General features: G+C 35.6%; 1 protein-coding gene across 2 annotated transcripts in view; it reads right to left on the bottom strand.

Moving 5' to 3' along the window:
- Nucleotides 1-414: 414 nt before the first annotated feature.
- Nucleotides 415-11,937, bottom strand: part of omd (integrator complex subunit 5 omd) — a 135,896-nt gene continuing 124,373 nt past the window's right edge. For both annotated transcript variants that reach the window (XM_081742839.1, XM_081742838.1), the window contains exons 10-11: nt 3,290-3,589; nt 415-691 (exon numbers count right to left, since the gene is read on the bottom strand). In XM_081742839.1, coding sequence (XP_081598965.1) covers nt 476-691; nt 3,290-3,589 — 516 coding nt within the window. In that variant the 3' untranslated portion in view covers nt 415-475. The remainder of the gene's footprint in view (nt 692-3,289; nt 3,590-11,937) is intronic.

Raw genomic sequence — 11,937 nt, 5'->3', positions numbered from 1 at the left:
ATGATTAAAGCAAGAGATGATGAAAAAATAAAAAAAATAATGGTGGAATGATAATGTGGGATGAAACTAGAGTACCTCGAGAAAACCCACGGACACAGTGTTGTTTGTTCACCACAAACTTACTTGGCCGGAGATCGAATTAGGAACCCCACACATTCAGACAAAGCATTGGTGAAAAGACATACTATAATTAGAAATAAGTAAAATAAAAGTAAAAAAGAAACAGGGAAAATGCTTACAATGGAAGACAAGAAAGAATGAAAAATAATGTAACGAAATGAGGATCATTACAACTTTCCAATGTAACTATGGATTATAATTAAGTCTTAAATGAGAATACGCGAAAAATATTAGTTAATGCGTGTTTCTTCTGAAAGTTTCTGATTTTGTAGATATGTAATGAAAACGCCTCTCAATTGTAAAAACATACATATTTTATTTGTTTACTATAATACAATGACAGGAATTAATTGTTTTACTCATCCTCTGTAAAAAACAGTTGCGAATATAAACTACCCAGATGTTGAACATTGTTTTGCATTAACAAACGTAAATGATGGGTGTATTGTAAATCGGGTTTCGCCAAACTAGAGTCTCGCCATACCAATCCGGATGAATCTCGACTAAACAATGCTGGAGATGGTACATTGTCACGCATATAATTCCAAACGTCTTTCAACAGATGGAGGACCTATAAATAAATTTAAAAAAAAAAAAAAAAAAAAAAAAGATGAAACCACACCAATAAATTTCTGCTAACCAACCTCAAAAATTAACAACCAGATTGATTGATTATATGTTTAATGGGAACCTCGGCATCAAAGCCAATGTCTGTTTTACGCAGCTCAAATTTTGGCAGTTCTGTAGCCGTCTAGTGAATGAAGGATTAATGACAAGCATTACCTTGGGTTAACCAATTTTCGTTTAGAGTGTTTGATTATGTAAAGTATTAACGTTCTTCAACACGTGCTTTCTCAATTTAAGTAAATATACACAAATATGAAAATAATGGAAACTTAAAGTAGCACTTGCTTAATCCAGTGTAGAAGTACCGTTACCTGCTACAAAAGCTCCAATTCATCGCGGAATGGGTGAATGTAAGTCAAGAATGGTGTTTCGAGGAATATTATAGCATCCTCATGCAGTACAGCACTCAGTTCCGTCAACAAGAATATTGCAATTTTGGAAATAGCAGAAGCTAATATTTTTAAAACAACAGCTCATATCAATTCTACACAAAATTAATTGCATACCATTGGTTATTTCCCTTTTAACAACTATTACTACTAATGCCCTCTGCGGGTAGTCAACCATGAAGACGTTTCGTGTGGTTCCTTCGGATCCGATACCACTACATACTGCTGACATTGAACAATTTCATTACTCCTTGTAAGATAAAGGATACCATTATAAATGCAAAACAAATTATGGTAAAATGAATTAAAAATTACGTAAACAGACAGTTCAGTGATCATACCAATCTAGCCCGCATTTTTTTTAACATTGCGAAAGTTTATTATGAAAAAATCAGTGTAATTATTTTAATATTTAAAAATGCTTCTTAATAAAATGGTTTTGGTCATATCCTCATGTTCAAAGAATAAGTCTTTAAATAAATGATGACGCCACTGGCTTAAACGCCAAACCGGACAAGAATGAAGATTATCTCAGAAACATTGGTTAGCTTCAGTATTTTGTACTTTCTAGAAATGTACAATATTATTCTTTTATTCCTGCAATATTCTTTTTAAAAAAAAGAATGAAACTGATATCTTTTAAGAACCATGAACATTCAATAATTTGTAAGCTTTCCTTGATGTCGAGGCTAGCGCGCCTTTGGTGCACGCGGTCTCGGTGGGAAAATCTTGAAAATTTTGAACGCATTTCAGATTCCACCTAAAACTGTAGGTCCACATCTCATATAGCTTCGGTGTTAAAAGGAACCGAAATTCTAATCTAATTAATAATTTGTGCACTGCAAAGCATACATAATCTAAGATCGAAGTTATAACCCTGTGTTCAAATGTGGTCTACACTGTTCTCAAATTATGGTCCTGTTAGGTTGAACATTAATTCCCAAAAACAAAACAAAATACAAATAAATTGTGTACCACATACTATAGCTAAGATTCTCAAACATGTGCAGATTATTCAGGATTTCTAAATCTATTTCATATCACCACCTTTTACACTCTCCTACCAGAGACCCTATAAGTAATTTTCGGTTTGCAATACGCTTTTTTGATTATTGCTGTTACTATTTAATATTTTTTGATATACTTCGCAATAAATATGGAAATAAAAATATGTCTATTAAAATACGAAAGGGTGTCTCTCCCCCCCCCCCTCCAAAAGCATAATGTTGAGCAGATTACCGATGTAGTTACAGCTTGTGCCGCTAGGTGCCATTAGTATAGGATATCTTGCATTAATCTGCAAGTTGATATTACTTTGTGCTGAGCGGTTCGTTTGTAGTGTTGTATTGTTTGTAGTACTGCGGCACAAGTCTGGGATTTCTAATTGATTGCTGAAATGGCAGACCTATGTTAAATTTTGTTTCTTGTTGGAAAAAACTGCAGCTGAGACTGCTGTTATGCTTCGCCAAGCTTTTAATGATTCTGCTTTGGGCAAGACACAAATCTACGAATGTTTTTCTTGCTTCGAAGATTGCGACGATAAAATAAGGTGAAAAATTCCGGCTTTTTGAGGGCACTCCCTTCTTTAAATTTTTTTCCGCTGCTAGATTCTACTAACACTTGTCTTTTTCACCTTCCTTTGCAAACCCAGTTTGAGAATCCCCGGATTATATAAATAATAGATAATGCAATTTAATAACATAAACTCTAATAACTTATATAGGTTTGCTGTTATAAAATGTTATTGATAGCCTTCAATTATTTGAAAAATCTAATATGCATTTATTAATTATTTTGTATTATGCAAAATCTAAAACCAATATAAAATTTATAAAATTAGAAGAATTTTATACTTTTTTTTAAAAAATAAGTATAGTGGCAGCAACATATACTCAAAACATTAAAGCTAATTCTTAAATTTACTTTCGAAGGGGACAAGAACACGGTGGTCTGTAGAACATTCTGACCATAAAAGGATTTCCCCATTTGAAAAAAAAAAAAAAGAAAGAAAAAGAGAGAGAGAGAGAGAGAAACTCTGCCTTAATAGTACTTGTACGGCAGAGGTCCCACAATCCTGATTTTTTTTCTTCCAAAGCTGTTTGACATTTTGTATACAAATATCCTAGACTTAACAAAGTGCTGTGTGGAATTACCTCCATCGGCGCTAAATTCTTCAGGACATCTCTTATACTTGACAGTGGCGGTGGAAGAAGCTGTCCCAAGGACATGAGATCTAGCAAGTTGATTGTAATAGTCAACAATCGAGGCATATCTGAAGCTTTGTCTACTTGACAAGAAGCCCACTGCGAAAGAAGAGTCGCTGCAACAGCTCGCAAAAGAACGGAACAATAGCACAGAGCAGGACGATATGCAGCGACCAATGACATCAATTCCCATACGACCGGCCATTCATCGAAAATGCGACGAACATGTAAATCTCGTTCCACAGTCACCTAGGAGAAAATGACATAACAATTAAAGAAGGCATACAGGATAGTTTTAGAGCACATTATTCTTTGTATCATTACGCTATTTATCTGGTTAGGAAATTTACAGTAAAACTACTTTAAGTTACTAGTCATCGATTGTGATAGTCACTTGTATGCTTCAGCTTATTAGTGAAACTAGTAAGTTTTTTAAATTTTTACAAAAAAAAAAGAAAGAAAAAGAAAAAAAAGAAAAAGAAATATACAATGGAACCACCCTTCCATAAAATTATCTTTAAGGTCCAAACTCTGTAAGATGGCGCTACAGTAAAATTAGAATTGCAGCTTTAGGCTTTTAAGAATTTAGCTTTCTTTCCTTTTGTTCTTGTTTTCTAGTCAAGACTGAAATTCAAGAGTATATGTGACTCTAACGCTTACTTCCAACTTCCATTCTTTGGCAAATAAACAATTAAACCTTCAATCTGATTCTTGGGTTTTCAATGGAATTTCGAAGTAAGAGTTGCATTGTCGTTATCTCCGTGAGGTAATAAGATGAACTATATATTATGTGTTTTGCAATCAATAACATATACTGGTTATTTCATTGATCTTTTTAATCATTAAACTTTTAGTATACGAACTGCTAAAGGCGTCCTAACCAAATACATGACAATTGTTTCTAACTTTGATTCCAGTAATTCTGATAGCCATAGTCAAACCTCACGACGCACAGACACTACAAAGCCTGTTCAGAGTTAATGAAGAAACAAACTGAGGCAGTTTTATTTTTAACAAACTAACTTCTGTCAAAAATGGTTTCGCATAAAAATACTGTAGCCTAGGGTTTGCAGATTATGTTTTTATCTGTACCACTAATTTCTGAGACCTATTTTTCTTCTTTCATTTAATTACTACTAAAAGTAAAAATCACCCGTTTTTGTGATTGCGGCAGAAAGCTTTTATTTTCTTCAGGTCCACGAAACAGATGAAAAATAAAATATAATGGTACGTAATTGTTACACTCTTTTCTAGTTGAATTAAAATGAACCGAACACATCTGCGTTTCTCCTCCTTTCCACACACTGTCAACTGTAATCATAACGCCAGTGTACTGTTGAACATTCGAAATTTTTTACTTGATATAAACAGTGAATGTCAACGCTATAAAATTTATATATATTTATTAACTCGAAATACACAACTTGTACAGATTATTAGGATAATATTGTATCTAAGATAAATTTCTCAGAAAAAAAAAAGTTACGAGGCAGCGGAAAATACGTGAAAACTACGTCGTAAAATCATTTGTTCAAAATCTACCCCCCACTCTTCTATTTTTAAATGTTCCCTACCTAAGTTATGTAACTAAGGTTATTTTTATGCGTCAGGTAAAAGCATTGTAACTTTCAACACTAAAGAATAAAGCCACAAGATCTACATACCTTGTACCATTTCGTGTAGACTGAGAAATACAAATTCTACTGATTACGATTATCATTTTAGGAGAAGACCGTTCAGAACGGAAAGTAATTGAATTGTACAACAATAGCTGAGACAAACACTGGCACCCAAATACTAAATTAATCAGCTCTTTACTTGCTTTTGCTCTCCTTTTATATTTCATTTTATTTTTTATAAAAGATCCACTCGATCTGTACCTCTTCTAGTTTTTCTTGTATCTCATTGTCTGGCTGGCGGGGACATGATGCTCAGTGGTAGAGCGCTCTCCTCTTGCGCGTGGAGTCCCTGTGTCGATCCCAACACCTGCCACGTAGGCTTTGGTGGACGAACACCATGTGCATGGTTTTCCCGTTTTCTCCCACTTTTGTCATTCCACCATTATCACCCATGTCATCATCATCATCTCCCTTAGCCTCGGTGCATAATCGTGGGGCGTTAAACTTGAAAGTAGAGCACAAACACCTGTTCCTGGGCACCACTGACCTCCAGTTTTGACATAAGGCACCTGGATATTATGACAATATCCAGATTAGCTAGACAATATTTTGAAAAAATAATTCTATCATTCATGATTTCTTTCTCTTTTTTTTTTTCTAACATCACCTTTTGTGATGAGAAACATTTTCGATATTATCCCCTCAAATAGCTACTTAATGATAGCTAATGAAGCAACGGAAACATCCTAATAAATATCCTACCATGAATATCAATATTCTAAGGAATCATTTAAAAACTGCACACATGCTTACTGGACTGAGAAGAACAGTTGAATTGTTGCAGACGATACTGTAAGTTATTGCTTGGTAGCAGCGGAAACTTGCTGAAACAAAAACCGGTACATTCATACTCTACATATTCAATTATCTTCCGATTGCTTGAAGGCATTTAATTTCTTTATTTAAAACATCCTGATATACATCACAAACTTGAACTTATTCTGAACATTATAGTACATAATATCAAACTAATAAAACATCTAAAAGAGTTTCTTCTTCTACACCGTTATACACAATTCAAAAAGTGTTTCTCGCTCTATTTACACTATCAACAGTATCACCACCCTGTAAATGAAACGCTAACATTACCATGATAATTCTTCTGCTTCTTTTAGTCGTAACCCCAACGTTCAGGAGCCGTTTTCTGTCTAGTAATCTACGTACATTAGTTGTAATTGTTGTTCGATTCGATTCCTGATCACTAGGGCCCGGATAATTATGTACTAAAAACAATGAAAATATGTACATATATATGCACATAAAATCTCAAAAATATGTAATAAAACCCTTCCAAAAGAGCAAAATATGTAAAATGAAAATACCAGCATTTTCTATTACGTTTTCTACATTTAATGTGGTAAATACAATATTTATTCCAGTGGTGCCCACCCCCCTCATGTCCATGACGCACCCCCCTCAATTGTCTATCCGTAGGTGTTCTTCCATGAAAAAAAAAATCTTTTCGATTAATTTTTACACCCCCTCAAACATATTTATATAGATTTTTACCCCCCCCCCCAAATATTTCAATGACGCAGTTTGCGTCATAGCCACCCCTTGTGGGCACCCCTGTTTATTCAATTACAATGTTTACTACCTGTTACTTTTCCAGCATGATCTCCGCAACACTAAGAAACAGAATGAGTTTCAAATTTTCAGTCCGAAAACTTATCTTGTTTTCGCGTATAAAAGAGTTTCTATGCACTAAATGGTCGTTTCACTTCACACAAAGTCTTGCTGCATATTTATACTGTCAGGAATCATCCAAAAATCGTTCAATTGTACATTACGGGAGAATTCTAGAACACTGGCCCGCCTACCTGTACAAGGATACTAACCTAACATAGCCTAACCTCTCTAATATCTAAATAATCTTAATTAACCTTATTTAGGAAGGAATTTTTACGAAAACTTTGTTTATGCCATTGTACTTCTAATGGGCGTCCAGCGTTATAGAACCTTCCCGTACCTTACACACTCAAAACATTTTAGTAAAAAATATCGTGAAGAACAAAACATTCTCAATTAGTCTTTTCACTATTTCAACAGACGATCTCCGTAACAGTAAGGAACAAAAATGTGTTTCAAATTTTCAAACACAAAATTTACAAAATTTACTCTCCTGTTATCACGCAACAGAGCTTTGTATTGACTAAACGATCTTTCAACATCACACGAAGTAATTGGTGCATACTTAAACTTGCACAAATCAGAAGGTGTGTATTCAATAGCCACGACATCGGATTTAGCTTCACTTAACACTCCACTAATAGCACAGATTGTCTTATAGCCTGGATTTTTCTCCAAAACGAAAGCTATCTTCTTATTCACTGCATCACCAACCGATCCTTTCACACCTACCATAGAAGCAACTGTTGAGCGAACAATTTCAAGATTGTCTGAAAGGCTAGATGATGATTTCTCCAAGGATTCAATAGTACTACTGAGACACGAAAAATTGCTCTGAATGTAGGCAATATCATGCTTCAACTTCCCGTCATCAAACATTTGTTTCGCTATTTCTATGGAAGATGTATCTTCAGAATCAAAATGTTGTAACACTTCTTTCACTGCATCAAAGTTCGTAGCATAGTAACACACAGCATCAACCCAGCTTCCCCACCTCGTTAGTACCGGCTGAGGAGGAAGAGGTAGTTCAGGGAACAGTTCTTTAAATTTCTCAACTCTACTGGGAGCCTTCAAAAATACCTTCTTTGTATTTGAAATTAATGCATCCACATGTGAAAATCTAGAACGAACAAATTCTGCAACACGATGAAATGTGTGGGCAAGACAAGTTAGATGTAACAGCTTCGGACACAATACTTGCAAAGCTTCTGCGGCTTTGCACATGTACGGTACTGCATCAGTCACTAGAAGGAAGACATTGTTATGCTTGATACCACCAGGCCACAAAAGTCCCATAGCATCATTAAAGAGTTTGCAATGGCTTGATGGTTGCATCGCGGCAACAAATCACTAGTTAACAGGATAGGCTTGCTGACTTCATTATCTTTCAACAAACCTATTACAACATTACCAACATGTCGCCCCTCTACATCAGTTGTTTCGTTAATTGACACCCAAATAGGACCATCACCGATTTCCCCACGAATAGAGTTCATTGTTTCCACATATAAATCAGGCACGTAATGCTTTCTGATTGCAGATTCATCTGGAACTTTTTCGTGTGTGTATTGTTGCAGAAATTCACGAAGTACTGTATTGTTTAGTTTCCAAATAGGGATATCAGCACATATTATAGCACGGCACAGATCACTTGAAAACTGAGACTTCCGTGGCCCTGGACTACTTTGAGCTTGAGATTCAGTTACTAGCAAATGCTTTTGTTTTGAAGCTCGGGTCTGATGGCGTGAGGTAAATATGTGTTGCACAACTTGGGAACGTTGAGCGCATGAGACACCCTTCTAACAAACCTGGCTATAGAGCACTTTTCCATCGGTGGGAAAATGCTCAAACTCTTCCGTGAAATGCTTAAGTCTTATTGACAACGGGGTTTTGTCCTTTGGCATCTTGGAAACAGGATTTGCTGAAAGCACAGGAGATTAAATATTCGATAAAATAGCTCACACTTTCCCTACAGCATGCGTTGTGGCGGCAGGCGCTTCACTTTTGCCAATCAAGAGTTCAGGGTTACGAATTGCATGAATGCAAACTTCCCCATCTGATTTAATATTTTTCGACAAAGGAAAATATTAGTGGGGCGACTTTGCGACAACAACACGATAGGCAATCGTAAAACCGCGTCGCGGTAGTAATTCGATTGAATTATTAATCTCACGTAAGGATGTGAGCGCTACTACCGCGACCGAGAGTGTACGATTGCTAATCAAACACGGTTGTGTCCAACTCTTCCTGCCAATCCGCCAAACTACGCTTCAATACTATTTTAAAAGGGTGTAAGGCAGTGAAACAATAAATAAATAATAAAAATTAAAAATAAAGCAACCACTTTAAATTCAAAGAGAGGTGAGTGTTTTCTTCTTTTCAAAGTCTATTGTTGAACAGTTTTTGTATGAAAAATTCCTATAAAACATGAAAATATCAAGAAATATGTAAAATTATGTGCTCATGAGTAAAATATGTAATTATATGTACATAAGTGTAAAATATGTAAATATATGTACTTTCAAATGGGTGTTTTTAGGCACTATGGGTCACAAATGACATTATTACACTGATTTGGTATAAAAATATAACCCCTACAAAAATATGTAATTAAATAATTATCCGGGCCCTACTGATCACTATCGGGGATTATGTTGACGCCTAGCAAGCTAACATCTGTGATCTGCACCGGCTGAACCTATAGTATCCAAAGGTTTTAACTCTCACTGGTAAGTTGACGTGGCCGCTCTCCATGTGGTCATTTATACTGTTCTATTATGAAGGATATTTTTAATCGAATCTTGTGTTTGAATTGGTTGCTTGTTAGTAGTTAGCCTTAAAATAAGTTATTTTTATCTACTTTCATTTTTTTTTTTCCTTTGCACTAATACCTAGAATATGTTAAAAACCAATAACCCTTACCAAGATCCTGTAATGAATTTCATGATCCCATCACTGAAACTTTTTATCCATACCAAAGAACTCTAGTAATACTATTCTCTGTGTGTGCTAGTCTGGTAATTATACTGAAATGCGCATTCTTTCACACAAGAAGAAAGAAAAAAACTGAATCTCCTTCCCCCTTAGGATACATATTTTAATGAAGGTACGATGATAAAAATACAGAAAATACTTTTAGCATACATTTTTAAACACTTATTCCCACAGAATACGCCCTTTAATCAAATTGATACGATTTAATAAATAAATAAAAAACTTTAGGTAACTACTATGTTTTAAAAGTTATTTCAAACGGTCAGTCGTTTTCCTGACCCCTGAAAACTATGAATTTGACACATAAACTCAGTCATTTTTGACATTTTATTTTTCATCTCTTACTCCTTCTGCCGATGGGATTGTTCACTTCAGCGACCCCGAAAACTATGAACTCTACATTAATATCGGTCGATTCCGATTATTTTTCATGTTAGCCTACCAACTCCCACAGTATTTTCTTTTTCCAGATTGTAAGTCATGTATCTATCAAGTTCGTTTGAAATTGCTCCAGATGTTCCAGAGTTAAGCTGAAATATACATTCATACATGATTCTATAGATTCATTCTCTCTCTCTCTCTCTCTGACATTTTATTTTACTCCCATGCTGATGTGAGCTGAACTCAGACTTCAACACTTCATTTCAACGACATCAAACACTATGGATTTGACACCAATATCGATCGTTTTCGATTATTTTTACACGTCACTCCCTTAGGGTGCTAACGTGGACTTAAATAGTGACACTTCCGATGCCGTTTATCTCAGGGACCCCGAAAGTTTGAATTCGATACTAATATATATATTTTTTTAATTATTTGTATATGTTCCTTACTTCCCGCGTACCCTAGAGCCGCAAGGGAGTCTTACCCCCACTGGGAGCTAAACTTGTACTTAAAGGGCTTCTTTAGGAGAAAATGGCAGACATCTTGTTCTCCAGATCATTACTGTTTCTGGATCATCTGTTTCCCATGTGGTTATCCAGGAATACGAAAAGATGATAATCATTTGCATCATTTGCTACCTGGAGAATTTTTAATCATCTCCAGGATCATCTGCGCCATATGAATCCTATCACTGTACTAAAGATAGAGAATACGTCTATTGACCAATGGAGGCAGCCTTTACCCGAATATACCCGCTGTAGCTGGGCACAGTACAGGTCTGCGCTGACCATTTAACACCCATGGACAAAACAGGGGTAAGCTCATGGTGGCCAAAACGAACGTCCATCCACCAAACACACAACAATAACTTCTTTAAGTTCAATACGAACTTTAATATGTGTAATGCCGGTTCCCCTGAAATCAATCATTAGTATGACTGTTTAAAATTGTATACAACACCCATTTCTCACTGCACATTAAAATTTTGTGTAGAGAAGGGTCTGCGTTGTGACGGGCTACTAACGAAGAATATACGCTGAGATGCTAAGTTCGTTGTTTATATCAAGTTCATTGTGTTCATTTGAACAGCATGTACGCTTCACCAAATCGAAGTAAATGATAGTTTTATCGCTTATCCAAAACCTTCTTACAAGCTCCTGTCACGTCTAACTTGTATTGGTTCCAAATGCTATTTTCAATTCATCATCGTTGATGGCTAGCAATATCCTGCACGAGGGTTATTTCCAAAGGCTCCTGGCTCCAATGAAAATTTTCTGAACCACATTTGGGAGGTTCTTATACTTACTGCATTCTTCCCAAACACCCTACAGATATTCCGAGCTGCTATAGCCACCTTTGTGTCCAACTGGTACTCATAAAGCAGACATAATAGACGTATTCATGTTAATAATAAATTTTCTCACATTCATGTTATGATATTCTTGATTGCTGCAGACACACTATTACACGCAGCTAATAGAGTCAACAGACTTGCTACGATGTGCCCTCTTCATGTTATGTCCCTATACGCTCTGTACTCCTTCCTACGCAAAGTCAGTGCGGGTACATGTTGGCACATTGAAAAAGGCACCAACTTTTTTTTGGTTAACGATATATATCCAATGACGTATAGAAAGTGGCACTAATATTTAACTAATTCCGAACCTTTTTCCTGTCTCACTGAAGTTGATGCGGAAAAATACGAACTTCAAAGACCTATAACAACTTTATAATTCATTTTACATGCCTTTTGCTTTCGAGTTATCATTATAGATTCCGTGATTTCTTTTACGCATCCATATGCAAAATGGGTATGATCGAGGTATAACAATTGACTCCTCTTGGTAATTTAGTTGAATTTGTCTGTTACTCACTCATGATTTCATAGAAAATATACATGCTCAAATG

The sequence above is a fragment of the Thermobia domestica genome, chromosome 16 (genome assembly GCF_964235325.1).
Source record: "Thermobia domestica chromosome 16, izTheDome1.hap1.1, whole genome shotgun sequence".
Taxonomy (NCBI): domain Eukaryota; kingdom Metazoa; phylum Arthropoda; class Insecta; order Zygentoma; family Lepismatidae; genus Thermobia; species Thermobia domestica.
This window is presented reverse-complemented; position numbering and strand designations above follow the sequence as displayed.